The sequence below is a fragment of the Stylophora pistillata genome, chromosome 12, assembly GCF_964205215.1.
Source record: "Stylophora pistillata chromosome 12, jaStyPist1.2, whole genome shotgun sequence".
Taxonomy (NCBI): Eukaryota; Metazoa; Cnidaria; class Anthozoa; order Scleractinia; family Pocilloporidae; genus Stylophora; species Stylophora pistillata.
The window spans coordinates 17,027,059-17,050,979 of record NC_142530.1 but is presented as its reverse complement, the minus strand read 5'-3'; the positions used below and the strand labels follow the sequence as shown (position 1 = coordinate 17,050,979).

The following is a 23,921-nucleotide window of genomic DNA, read 5'->3' as shown; positions in this document are numbered from 1 at the left end:
AGAACAGAATAGAATCTTTATTTATACACGATAAGAATTAAAGCTAAAAAGCTTGTGGGGTCGTGTACTAAACAAAATAGTATCTAGCCAACTATTGATTATACTAAGACATTTCAAACTAAATAAGAAACTATAATACAGTAAAACATTAATTCAATTTTCCTCTCAACTTAAAAATACTTGTAACCAGTTAATCCATTCCTAGCCGTCAAACCTGATAAACTAGTAAAAGTAAAGCTTGTGAAGTGATTATTTCTCCTGAGTAGCCTCCTAATATTCTTAAGGGCGAAACTACCTACATTTTTGACATGATGGTTAACATAGTTCCATAGCACTGAACCTCTATATGCCAAAGAGTCCTTTAACAATCTAGTGTTGAATCTAGGTATGGTTGAGATACAATGAAATATATGAAGTTCATATATTTTGTACTACGGTATTAGATACATATAATGCACGATCCTCGCAGTAGATAGCGCTATTTAAGCAATAGCGAAAATCAGACCTGAAAAAAATCAGGCCTGTACGGGACTCGAACCACTGACCCCTGCAATACTAGTGCAGCGCTCTACCAATTGGGCTAACAAGCCAACTGGGAGCAGGCCGTTAAGTTGATTCGTAATAAACCCGTGAAAGTGATAAATGAGATACAATGAAATATATGAAGTTCATATATTTTGTACTGCGGTATTAGATACATATGATGCACGATCCTCGCAGTAGATAGCGCTATTTAAGCAATAGCGAAAATCAGACCTGAAAAAAATCAGGGTTTGTCATATTTAAAAATTATCCTATTACTAAAAACGTTCTTAAACCTTTCAGTGTGGATTCTAGGGACAGAGACTGACGTCTTTCTAAGATTATACCTCATGTTCTTTTCCTTAGGTAAAAATTGGAAAAACGGGCATTCGAGGTCATTCGATCTTTTTTTGTAGAGTGCCTTGTCCGTCCTCTGTAGCAAATCCCTGATATCTACATTCTTGGACATAAACTTCCTTTTCAAACACCGGTCCAAAAAATTCTGTATTATAGAAAGGTCCGAGTCTGAGGCACCATAAACCGGCAGGGCATAAGAAAAATTTAGTAAAACTATAGCATTAAAAATGAATAAAGGCTGATAGTTTCGAAAGAAACTGTTTGGGGCTGCGTCGGTGAGAGTAACGAAATAATTTGGATATATCAACAAAGTTGAAATGGTAAATTGGCCACCGTAATGATTACAAAAGCTGACGTTTCGAGCGTTAGCCCTTCGTCAGCTTTTCATTCCACTAATTTTCATTCGTTAGCTTTTCATTCCACTAATTTATTCATGTTTTTCTCGTTGCCATGCACCCACCAATAACGTAGCTCCATTTCCTGCCTTTAAAAGCACACACAACCCACAATTCCTCTATTCGCTCCGACGAAGGGCTAACGCTCGAAACGTCAGCTTTTGTAATCATTACGGTGGCCAATTTACCATTTCAACTTTGTTGATATATCCAAATTATAGCATTAAAAAGATGATCTACTTCCTCCTGGGACATTCCTTCCTTACGTAAAGATGCTAATATCAGTAATGACTTGTTCGCCTTAATTACCTTCGCGCGCACGTGACTTCTATATTTACAATTTTGTTGGAAAGTAATACCTAATATGGATAACTCAGCACACTGCGGTATATCCCTAACTGGCTCGATGTCCTGATTGAAACCTTTCTTACGGAAAATAATCTCCTTGCATTTTGTTGGATTGCATGTCATGCGATTGCGGCTGGACCAGCTAAGAAACTGATCCACCAAGTCATTGCGACACTGGCCGTTTCCCCAAAAAGGGACTATAATTGTAGAGTCATCAGCATATTTAAACAAGGCTGGGCGACCTTCTAGATTGAACTCCAAATCATTAATAAACACGTTAAAAAGATATGGCCCACTGACACTACCTTGTGTCGTACCCATATTAACCTCACGCCACTGTCCCTTAAAACCGTTATAAACTACTCGCTGCTGGCGTTTTTCGAGAAAACTTAAATACCAGTTCACAATAAGGGATTCAATGCCAACTGCCCAAGCTTAGATGACAAGAGTTCATGATTGACACAGTCAAATGCTGTGCTAAAATCCATTGCAAACACTCGGACGGCTTTGCAGTCTTGCTCGTCTAAATAGCTGTAGATGATATGCTGCATGCTCAAGAGCGCATCAGTGCAACTGATGCGCTCTTGAGCATGCATAAACAAGCAATAGTTGCACTGATGCATCAGTGCAACTATTGCTTCTTGGTCTCTTAGTGAATAGCTACATTCCCGCCTTATGAAGTTCCCGAACCGGGCGCTAACATTTTTAACAATTGGTAAACACCACAGCGTACACTATTGAGTTATGGATGCACGCGAGAGGTTGCTAAGCACGAAAGAAGCGTAAGAGTCGCTCGAGGCGATAGCCGAGAGCGGCTCTAGCTTCTTGAGTGCTTAGCAAACCTCCCAAGGGCATCCACAACTCAATAGTGTACGCTGTGGTGTTTACCATTTGTTTTATAATATAACATTGATACATTGTAGCTAAAGAGTTCCCTTTTATTTAACAACTCTTACGTGACCAGAAAAAATAGGCGCGCGCGGAAAAATAGTCTTTGCATTTGCTCACGTCAGCAGCGTACACCCATGGGCCGAATGGGGGACGTTAAATTGACCAATCAGAGCGCACGCTTTACTTTGATTATGTTATAAATATAGATATTTCTACTGATTTCTTTTGACTCGCGCGATGGACTTCGCCGAAAAGGAGGGACTGCGCGTATACGTAGTCTATAACATATCAGTTGGAGTGTGTTCCCTAATTGTAACCAAACTCTCATAGTATACGTAGTTAATGTGTAAAAGCTGTTTAAGAGATTTTCTCCGTGATTAAATCAGAGGAACTAAAGGGTTGTATCAGTAAAATTAATTGTCGTTGAACAGTTCCTGGTGACAAGTTGCAGTTTTTCATTAATTTAAATTAAGTTACAAGTACAATTATGTTTACCTATATATGTATGACATTTGAAAGATAAGTAAAAGATTGTTTGAACATTTTCATTGTAACTTGCCAGTGGTTACTGAAAACACTGAGGTGTCTTAAATGGTCCGCATCAAAAACTGGAAGAATTGTTGGAAATATTTCCTTACAGCTTCTGCATGCTATTCTAAAACAGAGTCGTATTCCCTTTTTTTTTTTTCGCTACTCTTTTCTTTAACCAAAGATTGTTTGGACAGTGAGTCGAAATCTTGCCGGATTGTTTTCGATGTAAAGTAAACCATCCTGTTATTGATCAAACAACCAAGATGCTACTTCTAATAAGGTACACAAACAGCTTGCCATTACAGAAATTTTGCCAAACAACATTGTTCTTGATGGAAAGCTGAAAATGCTAATGTGTCATAAACTTTTTTTCATCATTTCTCTTGGAAACAGTTGTCGATAATGTATGCTATTATCACAGTCTCAGAAACAAATGAAACAGGCACTGAGATTTTCGGCAAACCCGTTTCCTCACTGAAAAGTACACATTGTCTATTATCTTGGCTGCTGGTATTTTAAAATACCGGCCGCATACTTAACACGTGCAAATAAAAGTCTGGACATTTTCTCCGACGATCTCTAGGGCTGGTTGTCAAAACTTCTATCAGTTATGTCGAAGCCCAAAGAAACCACCTTTGAAAGTATTCGTTATAGCGACACAACAATATTTTTTTCTGATCGTTTCAGATCGTTTGCAGATCTGGAATTTAGGAGGATCTTTATAGTTTCTATGTTGATCTCGACGAGTAATTCTGGTAGGCATTTTCAGTGTCTACGTGCTTGAGTATCAGGGGCTATGATCACAAGCTCCTTCAATATTTGAACAAGGTGAAATGTTAAAAGCCCAGTAAAAGATATTCGATGACAACCTTATAACGAGCGGACCCTTTTTACCTCGCAATCATTTCATTCCGTCTGCTACCGTCGAAGGATTACCTTTTAAAGCGAATGATTGATCCTTTAACTTTCCGATATGACTTTTTTTCACTGGTCGTTCATTTTCCTTGTAGGAAGCTCTATGATGGTGATAAAAATTGATTCTCAATTGCAAGGTGAGTTTTAAACCTAATCCCTAAAACGGAAAAACCCCTTTTGCAGTTGCGCTCAGAGGAAAATACCTTATTTCGCTCGCGGGGAGGGAGCTTATCAAAAGAAATACGCTACCTGAAGCTGGCTGCTGCACGCCGAGTTGTTAACAATGGTATAATTTGTCAGTGCTCTTCTGCACTACTTCCCAGCATGCGACTAGTTGTTGTACATACTGGCAAGAGGCCACAATGATTAAAAATTTTATATTCATTCAAATACAGTTGGAAGACAGAGTTTGAAGAAGTCTCACACAACTCAGAAATAAACAAAGTTGAAATGGTAAATTGGCCACCGTAACGATTACAAAAGCTGACGTTTCGAGCGTTAGCCCTTAGTCGGAGCAAATTATTTCGTTACTCCCACCGACGCACCTATCAGCCTTTATTCATCAGAAATAAACAAACTACAGTTAACAAATGGTAAACACCACAGCGTACACTATTGAGTTACGGATGCACGAGGGAGGTTGCTAAGCACGAAAGAAGCGTAAGAGTTGTTCGAGGCGATAGCCTCGAGCGACTCTAGCTTCTTGAGTGCTTAGCAAACCTCCCAAGTGCATCCATAACTCAATAGTGTACGCTGTGGTGTTTACCATTTGTTTTATAACATAACATTGATACATTGTAGCTAAAGAGTTCCCTTTTATTTAACAACTCTTACGTGACCAGAAAAAAACAAGCGCACGCGGAAAAATAGTCTTTGCATTTGCTCACGTCAGCAGCGCACACCTATGGGCAAATGGGGGACGCTAAATTGACCAATCAGAGCGCGCGCTTTACTTTGGTTATGTTATAATTAACAAATGGTAAACACCACAGCGTACACTATTGAGTTATGGATGCACGCGAGAGGTTGCTAAGCACGAAAGAAGCGTAAGAGTCGCTCGAGGCGATAGCCGAGAGCGACTCTAGCTTCTTGAGTGCTTAGCAAACCTCCCAAGTGCATCCATAACTCAATAGTGTGCGCTGTGGTGTTTACCATTTGTTTTATAACATAACATTGATACATTGTAGCTAAAGAGTTCCCTTTTATTTAACAAATCTTACGTGACCAGAAAAAACAAGCGCGCGCGGAAAAATAGTCTTTGCATTTGCTCACGTCAGCAGCGTACACCCATGGGCAAATGGGGGACGCTAAATTGACCAATCAGAGCGCGCGCTTTACTTTGGTTATGTTATAATATCCTTTATCGCTGACTTTTTGGTAGGTTACCTTAGCGAGTTTGGGCCCGGGTGCACTGACACATTTTTGTGTATTTTTCGAAAAAATCGGTCATCAGTTCAGTGAGACAATTGCAAGTGTGCTTGGTGATTTTCTACTCTATCAAATTTTGTCAAGTCTTACTGACCAATCTTCAAAGGCACCATCGTCCTGCCTCGGAGCAGGACAAAGTTTATGACTGACAGATTTATTACAAGCCATTATTTGAGGGAATACGTCAATAAAGAAAAATTTGATCTTGCTTTTAAACACGAGTCTTTCAGGCAGAAAGCAGCCAAAATATTTAATTTTTACGCGGTAATCAAACGGTGAAGATGGAATATTTATATCTGGGATGCTGCATGAAGATCAGTACTCAGGATAACCAGAATACAGCTGTTACAGCTCCCAAGTATACGTTAAGTTTAATGCCTAGAACCAAGTACTGTTTATCGATGTGATTGACACTTTTTCAGCGCACCCGCGATTGAAAATCTAAAAATTTGACGGAGACAAATTTTGCAGAGATTTTTGGTGGAGCAAACAAATTTTTTCAGTCCAGTGCGCCGAGAGCCTATGTCAAATATCTCATCTGGTGCTTTTTCAGGAACATGGAATAATCTGATTGGTTCCTGGAGTGACAGTGGCTCATCATGGACCGGAAGTATTCCTACAGACGACGCTCAATTTCATTATGGTCCAACGAGAGTGTGGACCACACCTTTGAATTCTGATAAGTATGGTTAGTGAAAATTCATTAATTAAAAAAAACTGATGAAAAAATATAAAAACAAAAACATTGTCATAGTACTCGTGCACCAGTCACGAGCTTATTACTAGCGAAACTATTTCACAACGCTTCAATCCATGTTCGTGGATAGATTTTAGAATTCATTCAAAACTAGACCTTTTGAAGGAGGGCAAGTTTTATTGCCTGAGGGAGGGGTGGGATTGGATGATAGGGCTAATATTCTTACGATCCCTAACCCCCTCTCATTTGGAGTTAATTGGCAGTAAATTTTTTTTAAAGTCCATGACATACTCTGTTGGCGATAAATGATCTCCGCTTCGTTCCACTGAGCCGCCCCCCCCCCCACTCCCCCCTGGTGATTTCTAACGACTGGTCCCTTAGAGAGCGTTTTCATGACATTTGATATGCTTTAATTCAGAAATTACCAGCCGTGTTCAAGTGTTGAATAGGAAAGCCTGTGGACATGTATTTAGGTACAAGCAAGGGAGCGTGCGCACACGAAGGTAAGTAACTTTTAAACAATTGTTTTCAAATTTGATATTTCATATGATTGTTTGATTTTTGGCGTCTTTTTCTGGTTTTTATTTTTCTGGTTTTTCATTGAAAAAAGTTAAGAGACTCCAAAGATGTTTTAAAAGTTACCAGAACGTTTTACTCAGACGGAGACTATGCTATTAACCAGAAGAGATATAATAATTTTGACAATGTTTGTTAAGGTCCGTTCATCGCTAAATAATCATGGCATAGAAAATCAAAATGTGATGAAAATTCAACGTTCTTCGCACGCCCTGCACCTTCAAAATAAAATGATGAATACAAAGTCTCTTTAAGGAGACAAGGCAAATTGTCCCATAACAGGGAAATAACAAAGGGGTATAGCATGGACTTACTTTGTATTTCGCATTAGATAACGTTTCTGAGAAGTTTGTTACACACGACGATTATTCATTAATAAAGAGATTTCGTGGCTCGTGGTTGGAAATCTGGCGGGGTGAGCTTTTTCATAACACTTTTTGTGCTTCAATGATTGTAATCGCTACGAGGTATTCAAGTAAAGACAAACGAACGAAGAATTTTCGTACAGTATTGTACAAAAGCCGCCTGGTTAGCTCAATTGGGAGAGCGCCGGACTGCTGTGCGGGAGGTCGAGAGTTCAATACCGGCCGGACCAACACTCAGGGTCTTAAAATTAACTGAGAAGAATATGCTTCCTTTCTTTAACATCAAGAAATGGTTAGATATTCTAGTCTTCTCGGATAGGGACGAATAAATGGAGGTCCCGTCTCCTGCAGGGTTAGGGGCAGGAGACGTTAATTTCCCACGCACGAGATTACTGTGTGATGGATGTCCTCCCCTGGGGTGGGTTGGGTGGGTATACAGCGCTTTGGACAATTAGTGGATTTTAGCGCTATATAAATACAATTATTATTATTATTATTATTAAAAGTAGTGCAAACGATAATCGCCGAGTATATCGGCGATAATCGACTTAAGCGATATTTCAGTTGGAACGACATATCGGCGATATATCGCAGGGATACTGTTATAACGCCGCGATATATCGCTGCAGTACAACGATATATCATTTTAATTCACCTCCCCATATATCGTTCACGTCCAACGAGATATCGCTGCCGCCTAATGATGTCTCGTTTACACTGAACGGTATTTCGTCACAGCCTAACGATATATCGTTTGTGGTCTGCGAGTCGCCACCGTTAAGCGTTAGATCGATGAGGCAACATGTAAGGCTGGCAGCAGACCATAATAAAAAGGGTGGAAAGTCGATGATTAGCCAGTCCTAAAGTTCAATTTACCTCAACTAACTCAACAGCCTGGTAACAAAGGCGTGGGGATACTTCTTGTGGGACGGTTACATGTACATAACAAGTTCTGGACAAGAGGGTAGTCCACGCATCAGTTTTGCTGGGGTAATTTCAAATTCTTGGTACAAACTCAAGTCAGTAGTCAATGGCACCAACGTTAAAATCTATGTAAATGACAACTTGGTAAAGGAAATCACAATGTCAGGAAGTGAAGCTGACTCCAAAAATAACAACCACGTAGGGATATGGTGCCATTCCAGGATTTCCATAAAGGGGGACAGTTTTAATGTAAAAGGTAAGGAGAGCCTTTAAGATCTATTCGCAATTTGAAACTTTAATTAGGGAAGAATTCTTTCAAATGAACTACGGCAACAACTACAAGAACAACTTTCAATTCAATTCCAAAAAAGAAAAGCAAAGTCAATTTGAATTAAATGTATAATACATTCATTGAAAAGACAGATAGTTACTAGTCACCCAAACACCTTCGAAGCTTAACTAATTGGGTGACCACGTCTACGTTTTCAATAACAACGGCAACAATGTTGAATCAAATGTGTTGCAATATGTATATTTATTACACGACATCGGGCAGTCAGAGGGCCAATAACTAAAGTCAACCAATCAAAATGCTCTATTGCCGGTCAATATTCTCTCAGTATTGGACCGAGCACAGTCCCGAATGGCCCCGAATGATACCGCACTTGTGTCCCTTTGAACTTCAGTCGTATAATATATATATATATATATCTTATTAACCAAGCGCAAGGGCCGTACTGGGAGAATATCGGCCCGAGGTCTTGACAGTACGGACCGATCGGTCCGTACTGAAAAAGACCGAGGATCGGAGGATTTTTGTTTTTATCACAATAAAACTTACCTGATTTCTCACCCAAAGCTCTTTAGTACTCGTATAATCTCTCCTCATCGCCAGTCAATTTTCTGTAGTCCCCTCTTTCACTCTGTTAGTGACAATTGGTTCCCCATATTAAAAACCATAGTATTCTTTCAAAATCCTCTAACCCCCCCACCCGACTCCCAGGTATTAACATAAAGACTGGTTCCACTATCGCCAGTCGATGTATTAACTCTCAAAAAACAGTAACAATTCTGAACTAGTGCAAGAAAAGCAAAAATTTATTAAGGTTTGACCGAAGTCAGAAGTATTGAGTTAGTGCAGATTTTGTCATATTTCAGCCAGTGTCAAGCAGTTCTTTATGAGGGACTGGTTCGCCCAATCGGGCTTAGCCTTACCAATCAGATATGTGTTATTATCAAGTGAATTTTATTACCTTCTTTCCCAACAGTTCTTAGCGAATGTGCGGTGTCAAAAGGTGGCTGCAGTCACAACTGTGTCAATACTGCAGGAGGCCACAGATGTGAATGTCCAGACCCAGGAATGACCTTATCATCCGATAATAGAACATGTCGTGGTTAGTAAACAATTCTGATAACAAACAGGCGCTCCTTCTTTCTTTCTCTCCTTCTCTCTCTTTCACTCCCTCTCCCTCTACTTTCTCTCTCTTCCTTTCTTACTCCCTTTTCTCTTACGTTCAGATTTTTTTGGTCGTTTGTTTACTATTTTGTTTTTCTCATATCGGAAAGCGATAGTGGTCAACGAGCAGATGAACGTGAGTTCATTCAACGGTCATAAGGCCATTCCGCGGCATTTAACGGGTTTTCAGAAGTTAGAAAAAAAGATAAATAAAAGTACAATACATAAATTTAAAATGCAAATTGTAATTGGTTACCCAAATAGCTTTAAACCTAAACTAGTTGGGTGACCGCATTCACTCTTTCAGTAACAGTAACAGCAATGCTGAATCGAATAAAGGCTGAAAGTTTCTAAAGAAACTGTGGTGCTGCGTCGGTGGGGGTAACAAGGTAATTGGTTATATCAACTAAGTTGAAATAGATACAATGAAATATATGAAGTTCATATATTTTGAACTGCGGTATTAGATACGTATGATGCACGATCCTCGCAGTAGATAGCGCTATTTAAGCAATAGCGAAAATCAGACCTGAAAAAAATCAGGCCTGTACGGGATTCGAACCACTGACCTCGTGAAAGTGGGTTTATTACGAATCAACTTAACGGCCTGCTCCCAGTTGGCTTGTTAGCTCAATTGGTAGAGCGCTGCACTAGTATCGCAGAGGTCAGTGGTTCGAATCCCGTACAGGCCTGATTTTTTTCAGGTCTGATTTTCGCTATTGCTTAAATAGCGCTCTCTACTGCGAGGATCGTGCATCATACGTAAGTTGAAATAGTAAATTGGCCTCCGTAACGAAAAAAAAAAACTGACGTTTCGAGCGTTAGCCCTTCGTCAGAGCGAATGGAAGAATTGTGGATCGTATGTGGTTTTATATGCAGAAAGCGGAGCTACGCCATTGGTGGGAACATGGCAACAAGAAAAACACGAATAAATTAGTGGAATGAAAAGCGTTCGTTAATACCTGTGGGATTAAGAGTGCCATTTGAAAGATAACTTTTGTTCACGAGTTTTGCGGCTTTCCGTGTTGCCTAAAAGTAAGGAAATACCGCAGATAGCCATATGTTGTTTAGAATGATTAGGTAAATTAAAGTGTCTAGCGACTGGTTTAGATGGGTCCTTGTCATTTCTTTCCACGTCGCGAAGGTGTTCTCGGTATCCGTCACCTAGTCGTCTTCCTGTTTCGCCGATGTATAACTTTTTGCAATAAGTGCAAGTTATGCAATAGATAACGTTGGCGGAGGTGCACTTGAAGTGATCGGTGAACTTAATGGATCGCTTGGGTCCCGATATTTTCTCAGCGTTGTGAATGAAGGGGCAAGTTTTGCATCGCGCGCGAGCGCATTTAAAAGTGTCGGGTTGGTCTTTAGTTTGGAATGAACTTCTGACCAAAAACTTGCCTGTTTTTGTCGCGTTTGAATGAAATAAGTGGAGGTTGCGAAAAGATAGTGCCAGTCTCTGGATCGTTTTGAAGTAATTTCAAGTTTTTAAGAATAATGGATATAACTGATTGGTTGTGAGGGTGAAACGTGAGAGTGAATGGAATGCGGTCGGAATTTTCCTTCTGTGACGTTTGTAGTGCTGACTGTCGATCAAGAAGCTCGACGCGGTGGTGACCCGCTTGAACGACAGAAACAGGGTAACCACGTTTTTGGAAAAACTGGCACATTGACTCTGATATGTGGGAAACATCAGAGTCATCACTACATAAACGACGAAGTCTTGGAAACTGAGAAAAGGGAATGGAATTCTTAACATGAGATGGATACGAAGACGAATACAACGTCAAGTAACTATGTGAGTCTGTAGGTGGCCAATTTACTATTTCAACTTAGTTGATATAACCAATGCTGAATCGAATGTGTTGGAAAATGTTATATACTGTGAATACATGAATCAGATGATTGGCCAAGGCCAATCAATGCTACTCGGCCATCACTTCAATTTGAGAAACAAACCGGATAAAGCCTGCATGTTTAACAATAAGGTAGCCAGTATAGAACTAAAAGAGCGGATTGTTTTATTGGGGAACAGCGATGAGACTGATTCTCTTAATATCAAACTGAGTTAGGCAATAAGAAACTAAATGACGAATAAACAATGCTTTCCATCCCAAGCTAAAAATAACTCGACTGAAATCGATCTATTCCGGCCCCCGCTCTAGTTTCCTCCTATCATTTTAATGTACCGTGACATACTTTGATTTACATAAGAAGTGACTTCATATTAATTTGATATATTACCGGCTCGTTATTACAGTTTTATAATTGCAAGAGAGGTCTTTACTTAATAAACTAGCATCACATTGTTATCAGGTTATTCCTTATTCCTATTGTTACTTCGGTTGAACTTGACTCTCATAGCCTTCTTATTCTTTGTCACACTTTCAGTTGCAGGTTGTGAGAAACTTAACATTTCTCGCCTTGTAAAAGCATCTCCGGGTAGTTGTGCGACGTCACATATGAAAGCCAATACGAATTGCTCGTTCTCATGTCCACAGGGATACCAGCTGCAAGGCCCATCCTTTACACTGTGCGGGTCAAACGGCAAGTGGACAAACAGCGCCAAGTCCGTTTCGTGCAGAGGTGAGCTCGTTTGTTTTACTCTTCTGTCTTGGGATGCACGATGGCTCCTTTGAGACAAAATGTGTCATGAGCGTATTCATGAACTGATAACTATAAACAGTTGATAGATCTTCTATTTAAGAGGAGCAAGTACCCTTAACTAAAGTAAGAAAAGAGAGTGGTGGTGTGATGAGTGGTTAGGTAACTGGGCATGACATCTGATGGTCCCTAGACTTGGTTTAAGCCCTCCACCCTGCCACACTGGAATTTTTCCCGGTTGTCCGCATTTCAACTCCTTGGATGCGCTTAGCATTTGGCCAACTAGCTGTTTCCTGCCAGGTAGGGTTTTCAATCAGTAGTTAACAATATTTCAAGTTATTCATATTGGTCCTAAAAAGCCCCAATGGGTAATGGTCAGTTAATTCCACATACGTGTATATGAAAGCAAGAGTTCATCAAATAGCTATGGCTGATTTAAGATAGAATGAACCAAATCTCTGCCGATATTGAGCAATTCTCTATGAGAAACTAGTATGTCTGATCTAGCTTAACTTTACCAACTGGATGTGCGTTATTATCCAGTGAATTTTATTTACCCTACTTTTCAACAGATGTTAACGAGTGTGCTGTGTCGAATGGTGGCTGCAGTCATAAGTGTGTCAATACTGCAGGAAGCTATAAATGTGAATGTCCAGACCCAGAACTGAGCATAGCCCTGGATAACAAAACATGTCATGGTTAGTAAACTGTTTTGAAAGAACGAAAGAAAGAGCGTCAGTTTGTTATCAGATAACGAACAGGCGCTTTTTCTTTCGTTCTTTCTTTCTCTCTCGACTTTTTTTTTTTCACTCTTTGTTTCTTTGTTTTTTTTTTCTTTTATGCTTAACTGTTGTTTATTTGTTTGATGACTCTCTTCTCTTTTTTCCCCGAAAAGCGATAGTGGCCATCCAACGGGGTCATGTGAGTAACGGACACATTTAAGACCATCTCGACCATCTATATTGCTCAATAGCCCATGCCATTACAGGCTTAAAAAGTAAAACGAAAAGCTTACATCTATGATCAAGAGATAAATCAGCTTTCAGGAGGGTGAGTAAATGTCGACTTGGTTTTTCCCATTTCAAGAATAAAATGTATTTTTATCAGCTCCAGGAGTTGATGTCGAGTGCAACAGCAACAATATGACCATCATCATCCCCAAGTCTCTCCTCCGTGGTCTCGACCGTGAGCATCTTCGACTCCTGGACACGACCTGTAGGGCAAGAGAAACTAGCACTCATTTTTCCCTAACGACTCTGCTGACTGGCTGTAACACGACACGCACGTTTACACCCACAGCTATCGTCTACTCCAACATGGTGTTCGAAATCCCTGTGGTTGCTAAGGATGTAATAACACGCGTACGTGAAATAGAAATACCATTCAGCTGCTACTTATCCAAATATGGTGATGTATCATCCATTGGTTGGAAGCCAAGCAACAGAAAACTTGTGTTCAGTGATGGAGGCAAAGGAAACTTCACACTCTCTCTGAAAATGTTCCCTGACAACAGATTCGTGAGTCCATACATGAAGGACGACTTCCCTATTGGAGTGGTGCTGCGCGAACGTCTCTTTTTTGAGGTGTCAGTCACATCTGATGACAAGCAGCTGTCAATAACTGCGGATAGATGCTTCGCAACCCCTACCCAGGATCAGTCTAACCCGTTAAAGTACGGTTTTATAAAGAAAGGGTATGTCTATGCAATGGTATTTCCTTTCAAAGCTTACTTGCATAAGTAGCAGTTAAAATCAAACGAATTATAAGACCTGCGGCAAATAAATTAATGAGTAAGTTTTGAACAGCACTATGACTTCTAACTTGTCCTTATCTTTTCGAAAAATTGACACTTCATATTCCTCAAACCTGTCTTTTAGATGCCCCAGTGACGTAACTGTGCAATACCATTCTGCGCCATTAGTCAGTGCTCAGCGGTTTAGCCTAGAGGCCTTCAAGTTTATTGCAGATCATCCGTTCGTGTTCGTCCACTGCCACGTGACTGTATGCAACGCAACCGACCCAGACTCTCAGTGCGTGAAGAAATGCCCATCAAGTGGCCGAGGGAAACGGGCAGCGGCTGATCACATAACTGACACGTACTTTTTGGCAGAGGGTCCTCTTCATCTTGCACGTAACAAACGTGAGGAAAAGCCTGCAAATAACCTCAGCAAAAATGGTACGTAACCTAAAGATAAAAGGAGAAAGATGTAACTTGCCTTAAAGTTTTAGATATCTCTTCTATACTTCGGATACCTCACGATGCTCGTTTATAGGCAAAACACTGAAATAATAAATGAATTATAGCCAACGCACCAGCAATAATTTCAAGACGACAAGTAGTTTTATTCTGAACTTGAACTCTCAACTATACATAAAAATTGTCGTGGTTTCTGAAATAAATGTTACAAGCCTAATACACTAAGAATGGAACAACTAATTTTCACGTTGGAAATAATATTGGAAATACGATAATATAGGAAATATGAGAAAAACGATGAAATTGGACCTTTACCTCACGATTCGATCGGGAATACGACGAAACATTATTAAAAAACGCGTACATAACATTACTTGTTATCATTTGGGACTTCTAGCGATCACTTTGTCATTTACCTAACCCGCGCGAAGGTCAAACTATTTAAGGATAGCCGCGCGGGCTGGGACTAGGCAAGAGAATGGTTTTTACAGAAACATATTTAAAAACCTTAAGGTCCTTTTTCAACATTGAACGATTTTGCACGATTAAAGTTGTTCACAACTTTAAAAGCAGAACGCATTGGGCAAAACCAGCCTTCAACTGGTTTGTCAGAAAGGCACACATATGCTTAACTAATATCTGCACATTTTACTGAAGCTGTAACATAAAAACTTATCATCATTTCTGTCTCAGGCAGACAGCAGGACCTTCAGCTGTAATGGCGAGCGATGAGAGGTGCGAAAGAGTGCCTAAATATTGTCCCTGATCTTTCGTCGATTGTTCTGGTTCTTTGTTGTGACTCGCGCTGCCCGCTAACCAAAAGATTAAGTTAGGTAACCTAGTCATAAGTGGATAATTTAATTTATGCCTTCTATCTCCCCATTAGGTTCCACTCCTTCCCTCATGATCGTTCTCCTTGTGCTTTGCGTCGCTTCATTGGTGGGTACAACACTGATGATCTTCAAGAAGTCACGTGAGAAGTCTGCTGGCTACACCGTGCTTGCATACGGAGATCAGCAACACGACTAGGAAAGCGTCCCAAAAATGATTGCACCTGACAGTTTTTCGTTGAATTGTTACCGGATTTTCAAGTGCGTTTTACTTAGGAAGGGTGCTTTGCATTTCGGTGTTAATATCTTTAGACCTATGCATGGACTAAAAGGAAAATACTTCGTAGATAAGAATTGAATTCATAAAATGAGGTCATCGTATTTAGGGAAAACTCAGTTAGAAGCTTTGACTCGTCCACAAGCAATGTGCAAGTCTGGTGTGGTGTTGGGTTTCGCTGTCGCTTTTAAAGGAGTTCAATAAAACACATGAATTACACTGAATTCTGAAGTACATTTTGTCGTTGGGTAGTCTTGTACCCAGACCTTCTACGGCAAAGCCGTTCAGTTACAGTCAAACGGTAGGATCTGGCCACTAGATTACTCATTGGGGCCTTCAGTATCACTTTAACCTTCCATCTTTAATGTTCTTGCAGACAAAAACAAGTAACACAGGCATTTATTGTAAATTGAGGCGAAAAATCTGCACTGGAGATATGCGCACAGACGCCATGAACATTCGTTTTGCACCATTTTAGGGATCGGTCGTTTTTTAGGGCTTAAAAAGGGCTGGGGGGACGGAAAAAAAAATTTTAAGGGGGAGTTCATGCATATTGCTTTCAAGAGATCAATGGTGGGATCAACCCTAATCGATAGGTACTGAGGGACGGGGAGAGGGTGGGACGAAAGAAAAGGAGGGAAATATTCGAGGTGGTGGGATTAATATAATTTAACGGAGACTGGTGAGCAGCGCAAAGGAGGACTTCTTGTTGTTGTAAAATTTCTTTGTTTCCTGCGACACGCTTCGTCTCTGGCTGAGACTTCTTCTGAGAATGATTACGACTTATGTTGAAGAGCATGGATAGTACATACGTCTTCCCATGGAATTGCAGAATAACTGAAACATGCTGTAACGGAACAACACAAGAAACTTTGCTGTTATATTTTAAGGGCCACATAATCGTTCACTCAAGAAGTCTCAGCCAGAGACGAAACGCCTTTCCTGTGGAAACTCGTGATTTCTGGACATTAAGTCCATAAGACCGTGCCCGGCTGTCGGGCATTCAGTCCATAAGACCGTGCCCGGCTGTCGGGCATTCAGTCTCAGCGTTACATTTGCATAACTTTATTTTGCGTCCAGTCCCAACTTGGCGATTAAAAAGTGAAAAAGCATGCCAACAAACAGATTCATAGATTTAAAAATGTAACAAATGATACAGCATTTTCTGTTTCCAATTCGATAAGCTCATAATTGTGTTCGGCTTCTTCGAAACTCCTCGTGTTACCAAGTTTACCGTTTTGTTATCACGTACGCTTGTGGAGCAAGTCACAATTTCACAAGAGTCAAAGGCGAAAACGGGATTAGTTAATTAGGACCTACAGAAATAATTCCAACACAAGGCGAAAGAATCAAAGAAATGTGATATTTATTCGTCACAAGCCTAAGAGAAAGAAAAACATGGAGTTTACTTCGAATATTAGAATCGTTGATCGATAGCCTTTTTATGATCTGGAGCTCAAGCACAAGGCTACAGATGACTCGCCAATATGCCAGCACGTACGCTGGTTACATATGCGCCAAACCCCTCTGCATTCTGCTAGGATCTGCATTGTCGAAAGCGTCTTGTCAGTCTGTAAATAGACAGAGAAATAGAGTAAATTTCGGGTTCCACCGTCAATGAAGAGATTAAAAAGAAAAATCGAAATCAGTAGGTTTAGGGATTAAATCCTCTAAGAAGCTTTGATTCTTTTAATTATCCACTCGTGACAAATAAAAATATCGCTCTTCATTCGACCACTTAGCAAAGCGTTTCTCCTTTCTCTTTATTAGTTTTGTTTCAATGACAGATCTATTTCTCAACATTCAGATAAACATAGTAAACTTTAAGATAGTTGATTTATCTGCCCATGAAGGATTTGTGAAACTATAGCATAGCTGATTCCAGTGTAATGTGCGCCGCCGTTTGTCACATGTGAACCAAACTCCTAACCGTCCCCTGGGTAGCTCAATGGACAGACCGCTGGACTGTTGTGCGGCAGGTCGTGGGTTCAAGCCCCGGCCAGACCAACACTCAAGGCCTTAAAATAATTGAGAAGAATATGCTACCTTCTTATAACATCAAGAAATGATTAGTTATTTTAGTCTTCTCGGATAGGGACGAATAAATGGAGGTCCCGTCTCCTACAGGGTTAGGGGTAGGAGACGTTAATTTCCCACGCACGACGAGATTACTGTGTGATGGATGTCCTCCCCTGGGGTGGGATGGGTGTGATTTAATTGGTGGACAACTCGCATGGATCACATATGTTCCGTTCTAGTCCTACCCTACTGCGGTAATGCAGTGAAAATGGATTAGAAGAAAAAAATTAGAAAATTAGAAGTATATGGCCTCATGTACCACATCCGAATGCGAAATCCGGAAATGCCGGAGCTCAAAAATCCTCAAGCGAGACTCAAATTGGCCTTGCACGGTCATTACTTACAGTCGACTTTTTATTACTATTTTTCTTCTAAAATTGCTCTAAGATGTACCGAGACTTTCTGCAAACAGAGGTGTTTCTGCATAGAATTCGCAGATAAAAGATTCCTAAATAACTGCAGCTGAAATTTCTTAAAAAGGAACGCACATTCTATTTGTTATAATGTCATCAGCACCTCTCTTTACAAAACGATCTAAATCTGCATTCCTCTTGTTACGGTGAAAAGTCAAGTATCCTGCTTGGAGAAAAGGTTTATTGGAATTAAATTCACCCCCCCCCCCCCCACCCCAAGTAATCTACAGGCGAGGAGAGCTAATGATGTAAACTATAGCCTGTTTAAGTGAATAGGAAGAAAAATTGTAACCCCAAGTTTTCTCGGTAAAAACTCGTGCTAAAAGACTGCTTTCCTATTGGTAGTATATTTTAAGATTTTATTTCTTCCGACTCGGGTAGTTAGAGGGTAGTTAGAGTTAGTTCTTCCGACTCGGGTAGTTAGAGGGCCAATAACTAAAATCAACCAATCAAAATGCTCTATTGCCGGTCCAGCATTCTCTAAGTATTGGACCGGGCACTGTCCCGAATGGTCCCGAATGATACCAGACTTGTGTCCCTTTGAACTTCAGTCGTATAATAAATCTCTTATTAACAAAGCCTGCTCGGGACCGTACTGAAAGAATATCGGTCCTCGGTCCGTACTGTCAAGAACCCGGGCCGATATTCTCCCAGTACGGCCCACGCGCTTGGTTAATAAGGTATATATATTTCTCTCCGGTGTTGATCAACATTTACTGATCATGTACTTCATTCTAACGGGTAGAAAATAGACATCGATGCAATATCCAGAAAAAAAAGCAGTGATCGATGAGAACAGTGAAAATTATGACTTTCGTGGTGTTACTTGATGAAACACCAAGTTCTCTCTTCATGTGAGAGGAAGCCAATGAATGAAAACAAAAGAGGGATGGTCACAAGTTTAATCCTGCTTTGGACTCGACTACGTAGGAACAAAGTCGTATGTTATTTTGCGAAGCTACGTCCTTTTCATGTAGGGAAGAAACAGCTTTGTTGATTCCAAAAACCATTGTATCGGGATGATATCTTTAGCTCTATCAAATTTCACAGTGAACTTTTTCACTTTTGACCGTAAACATTTAATCGAAATAAGCTTAACGTTAGAAGTTTCATAAGGTTGCCTCGGCGAAAGCGGATATGGGAGAATTTGACGCTTTTCATGGATATATCGGATGAAATATCTTATTTGAAGTGTTGTCTATTACTATAACAGTACTGATTCTATAACTGCCAGAGGAGCTTAACATGGAACGTCTCCTAACGATATCGATGCAAATCTAACAATCATGAAATTAAAATAGAAAAACTGAACAGGAAGATATTATTTTATTGATGGAATACCACATTCTCTAATAATAATACTATAATCTCTTAAACACTTTGCGAGGAAATGCATAAGGACAACAAGGGAAGCAATCAGTAACATTGTTGAATTTTATGGGTTAAGATTCTGTTTGAAAAAAAATCTGTACTATCCGAGAAACATGTCCTCTTGTTACAAAAGGAAAGGAGAATAACTGAGTCTAAATCGCAGGAAGAACTCATCGGAATACAGAAACATTGAGTATATATGGCAGAAAATATATAAAATAAATAAAATCAAGTAACGAGCCGATAACGTAGGAGAGCAAGGAGGCATTTGATATGCACTCGGGAATCGAAAATTTATCGAGATTCTCGCAAAGAAAAATTATATTCTTGACATTTTCAGGCATTTAGAAATAAAATGACAAATTTGGAGGTTAAACGGATTCAGAGGATGGTAGGTTAACTGGTACTACACAACTTTTGTTTTGTAAATCAAGAAACGTAAATTATGACACCTAGTGCCCCCTCGGGCTGTGCTACTGACCAAGCTTGAGCTTAAGGTTGCATTGCAGCTAAGTTCCTTCTCTGCATTATTAAGGGCCGAAACGAAGGTTTCATTAATAGAATTAAAGTATCTCTACATAGGAAATATGAACACGAAGAGGTTACCAAAATAAGTCTGTAACACTCGCTGTAGTTTTCTTTATTTTGATTTACAATGAGACATATTTGTGCTTCCGTTGCAGCTTAAACCGAGGGAAAACTTCTTTTTTGGTGACAGAAAAATGTCTCGTTACCAAATTAAAAATTATTGAACCGGCTACAAGAACCAAGTTTCTTCTTCGAGTGTTCATCTATGGAAATTGCGAGAGAACACGTTTTGACCTTTCGGGTAGCTGATCAGATGAAAGCCGGATTTGTCATTAGGTAATTAATCAAACATTTAATCGGCTTTAGGTCGTGCGGTTCGATTTTTCGGTCGCGTAACAACGGACTAAACAATCTCCTGCTTTCGTCGAAACCGAAATGTTAAAAATTTAGGTTCAGTGTGTGAATGCTAGAAATGACGCAGAATACAGCTCCGAAAGACGAGACTTCTACACCTGCTTAGCACGAGAAATTTTCTTAATATCCCCTCAAAAATACTACAGCAACAGATTCTTTTTATCAGCAAAGCGTTTACCGATATTTTTGAACTTTCCCTCAGTTATGCGATATCAGAAGTTTTTTTTCAACTTCAGTTCTGTTTCAAATGCTCTCATGGTCTGGTAGTAAATTTACTCAAAGGTTCACAAGATCAAGATATACAGGAGTTTGCATGCAGGCCTTTATTCTTCACATGCTTTGAATGAGGCAGAAAATTGTTCTGGATAACAAGAAGGCCATTGCGAAGATCAGCTCGTGCTATTTCTTCAGTTCCCCAAAATCACATCTTATCCAGAGCGTTCTGGATCAAAATAACTTCGAAATGAAAAAGCAAAACTCATCCAAACACAATTTGTCCAAGAGTAGTGGCTCCCGGTAGTTCATGATTACTTAGCTACCTTTAGAAGAAAATTTGTGGAATATTTTGATGGCAAGAACCTATGACTTTAAAAAAAAACGCTGATACCTTAAATTCTTGAGAGCTGTGGAAAACTTGCGACACAATACGTAAATTAACTGAAATCCTTCTCTCTAGCATCTAATTGGTGGATGTGTATGCTTAGGTGACGATATGTAAACGCGAATTTCTACGCTGAATAGGCCACGTGGTGTTGGTAGAAGTTTTGATAGTTGCGCAAACCCATGACTGCGTTTTTAATGTTTAAAACTCGCTGTTCAATGCGAGCATTCAAACTTCCCGCCTCTCGGGTAGCTTACAGGCATTTCACTGCCGTCCAGTATCTAGAGATTAGGGAAAATGACGCAAAAGCCTATTACAAAAGCCTGACGGAGGAAAGCTTTGAAATTCTCATTCTTTGGTTATATGATAATAATAATAATAATAATAATAATAATAATAATAATGGAATAATATGGAAGGCGAACAGAGGGGAGCGAAGTCTGGCTGTAGTGGAACGACTGACAACCTTATGATTGATAAGATGGCCACTCAGGACTGTCATCGAGGTAAACGCAATTTAAGCATGGCATGGGTTGATGTTCGGAAAGCGTATGATTCTGTTGTTCATAACTGGTTGATTGAGATGATGGAAGTACACAGGGTACCCGCCTGGATTGGTAAAGTGATAAAACACCTGAGCGCAAGCTGGAATACCAAGATCGTAGCGACTACAAAGCAAGGAAGCGAAACGTCTACCACCATCAGATTTCACAAGTGACTGCCTCAGGGCGACGCCCTATGCCCACACCTTTTCGCACTGTGCCTTAACCCTGTTGCTTGGATATTGAATGCTACAGAGGGATACAGGCTGTCTAAGCTCTTATCAACTCGAATAACACACTTACTTTATGTAGACGATCTGAATGTGTTTGCTGCCTCTGAAACTAAACTAAATCAGGTACTTCGATCAACCTGCACTGCAATGCAAGATATGGGACTTCACTGGAACCCAAAAAAAGTGTAGCGCTATTCATGTGCGTAGAGGTAAACAAGTCCAAGTTGCCAAAGACGTCAAACTCAACGAGACGTCAGTGGTCAAGAATCTCGAGTCAGGATCCAACTACAAGTTTCTGGGGATTAAAGAACCATTTATGCAAGACGAGAAGCAAGCACTCACAGAGGCTGCAAAAGTGTATTTCAGAAGACTATCCGTAATCTGGACGAGCCCACTATCTGATTTTAACCGCGTCCTTGTTACAAACCAGTTTGCACTTCCAGCACTCACACACTCCATGCGGACTCAGCATTGGCCACTTGCTGAGTTGCGTGACATCGACAGACAAACAAGAAAGATCATCTGCGAAAATGGAGGGCATCATCCACTTAGCTCCATAGCGGTGCTATATCTACCAAGGGAGAAAGGAGGACGAGGACTACGAGCCATTGAGCAAGAGTATAAGCTGATCAAGATCAAAGCAGCAGTTAAACTCTATGAAAGTCTAGACCCCAAGATGAAATCTGTGCAACAGTTTGAAGAATATATAAGAACGATCCTTCGCAGTAAAGCACTATTTAAGCAATAGTGGAAATCAGACCTGAAAAAAATTTCAGGCCTGTACGGGATTCGAACCACTGACCTCTGCGATACTAGTGCAGCGCTCTACCAATTGAGCTAACAAGCCAACTGGGAGCAGGCCATCAAATTAATTCGATATAAACCCGTTGATGGCCTGCTCCCAGTTGGCTTGTTAGCTCAATTGGTAGAGCGCTGCACTAGTATCGCAGAGGTCAGTGGTTCGAATCCCGTACAGGCCTGAAATTTTTTTCAGGTCTGATTTCCACTATTGCTTAAATAGTGCTTTACTGCGAAGGATCGTTCTTATATACGTCTCATAACCGCAGTTCACTCATATGTTTCATATGTTTGTTGTAGTTTGAAGAATGTGCTATAGTCAAGGGATTCTCCTCTCTTATCACTGACTCGAAGAAGTTTGCACAAGAACTGGATACAACTCTGAACTTGAATACCACTGAACCATCATGTAGCCCAACAGAAGAACCAGAGATAGCTACCAAAGATATGCACATCAAGAAGCATATAAAGAAAGTTGTAAATGAGAAACTAGTCAAAAAAGTCGAAGATCAACAGTGGCAAGGAAGTCTTTTAAAAGCAAGATGGCAAGATGATCAACTGAGCCTTGAAAATTGTTTTGCATGGCTTAATAAATGGCAATGTGCTCCTACCCACTGTATCGCAGGCATCATGGAACTGTACGAACAGCTCACACCAACAAAGGTCTACATGGCCTACAAGACTGGAACAGCGGACAAGAACGATGTCAAATGTAGAATGTGTGGCGAAGGTCCTGAGAGCATGGCACATGTACTTGCTGGATGTCCATCATTAGCTCAGTCCAAGTACTTAGAAAGGCACAATTTTGCTTTGAAAGTGTTCTTCTTTGAGATGCTCAAATACCTAGAGCTCGCTGAGAGTACTCCGCCATGGTTCTCAGATGTGAAGCCCAAACCTCTTTATAAGTCACCTGATGCTGAGGCATACTGGGATGTACCAGTATATGCTGATCATACATATGTACAATCTAATCGTGTGGATGCACGTTTCATCGACCACAAAAACAAGAAGGTACTTGTGGTGGAAATGAGCTGCCCTTGGATCAACAACAAAGACGAGAAAGACAAAGAAAAGACCAAGAAGTATGGAGCACTTAGACTTGAGCTGACAAAACAACACCCAGGATGCAAGATCTCACAAGTAAACGTCATTATAGATGTACTTGGAGGATGGTCTAAAGCCATGGAAACTGAAATGAAGGGCTTCTTTGGTACAAGATACAAAGAAATATTGCTGAGAATGCAGAAAGCTGTATTAAGTAGCACTCTGAACATTGCAAGATCATTTAAACTGGTTACAGCATAGGAATTTTAAGTACATTATGATTTGGTTTTTATGAACAGGATTTTATGAACATTTTAAGTTAAGGATAAATTAAAGAAGCGAACAGTAAATCATGAACATTTAAAAAAAAAAACATCTTAGTATTGGGCCAATTGACACTTTAATCGTTTTATATTGATCATTTATATTTAAGTAGTATTAGATATTATTATAGTTAACAGTCCTGTCATGCAGATAGGTTACGAATTTTCGCCCTATCTTGCTTAACTCACTAGCATCCAAACGTGTATACTGCATAATAGTAACTTATATTTATATAGCGCTCATATCCTGAGCTCGTGGCGCTTT

General features: G+C 40.1%; 2 protein-coding genes across 2 annotated transcripts; both read left to right on the top strand.

The window, feature by feature from the left end:
* Positions 1–3,962: 3,962 nt before the first annotated feature.
* On the top strand, positions 3,963–15,534 carry LOC148719028 (uncharacterized). The gene is made up of 10 exons (XM_088741888.1): positions 3,963–4,096; positions 5,941–6,075; positions 6,503–6,587; positions 7,919–8,205; positions 9,218–9,343; positions 11,794–11,988; positions 12,579–12,704; positions 13,114–13,699; positions 13,884–14,182; positions 15,090–15,534. The coding sequence occupies exons 1-10, from the start codon at positions 4,018–4,020 to the stop codon at positions 15,230–15,232; spliced, it is 2,061 nt and encodes a 686-aa protein (XP_088598014.1). The 5' UTR covers positions 3,963–4,017; the 3' UTR covers positions 15,233–15,534.
* Positions 15,535–21,948: 6,414 nt separating this feature from the next.
* Positions 21,949–23,921, top strand: LOC148719027 (uncharacterized). The gene is made up of 3 exons (XM_088741446.1): positions 21,949–22,178; positions 22,444–22,450; positions 22,590–23,921. Exons 1-3 carry the CDS (start codon positions 21,949–21,951, stop codon positions 23,592–23,594), a joined length of 1,242 nt encoding a protein of 413 aa, XP_088597572.1. The 3' UTR covers positions 23,595–23,921.

Excerpts from the sequence above, each read along its gene's own strand:
- LOC148719028 (XM_088741888.1), top strand. The coding sequence starts at position 4,018 with ATGACTTTTTTTCACTGGTCGTTCATTTTCCTTGTAGGAAGCTCTATG. Across the intron at positions 4,097-5,940 it reads AATTGATTCTCAATTGCAAG|GAACATGGAATAATCTGATT; the intron begins GTGAGTTTTAAA and ends GTGCTTTTTCAG. Across the intron at positions 14,183-15,089 it reads AAATAACCTCAGCAAAAATG|GTTCCACTCCTTCCCTCATG; the intron begins GTACGTAACCTA and ends TCTCCCCATTAG.
- LOC148719027 (XM_088741446.1), top strand. The coding sequence starts at position 21,949 with ATGCGGACTCAGCATTGGCCACTTGCTGAGTTGCGTGACATCGACAGA.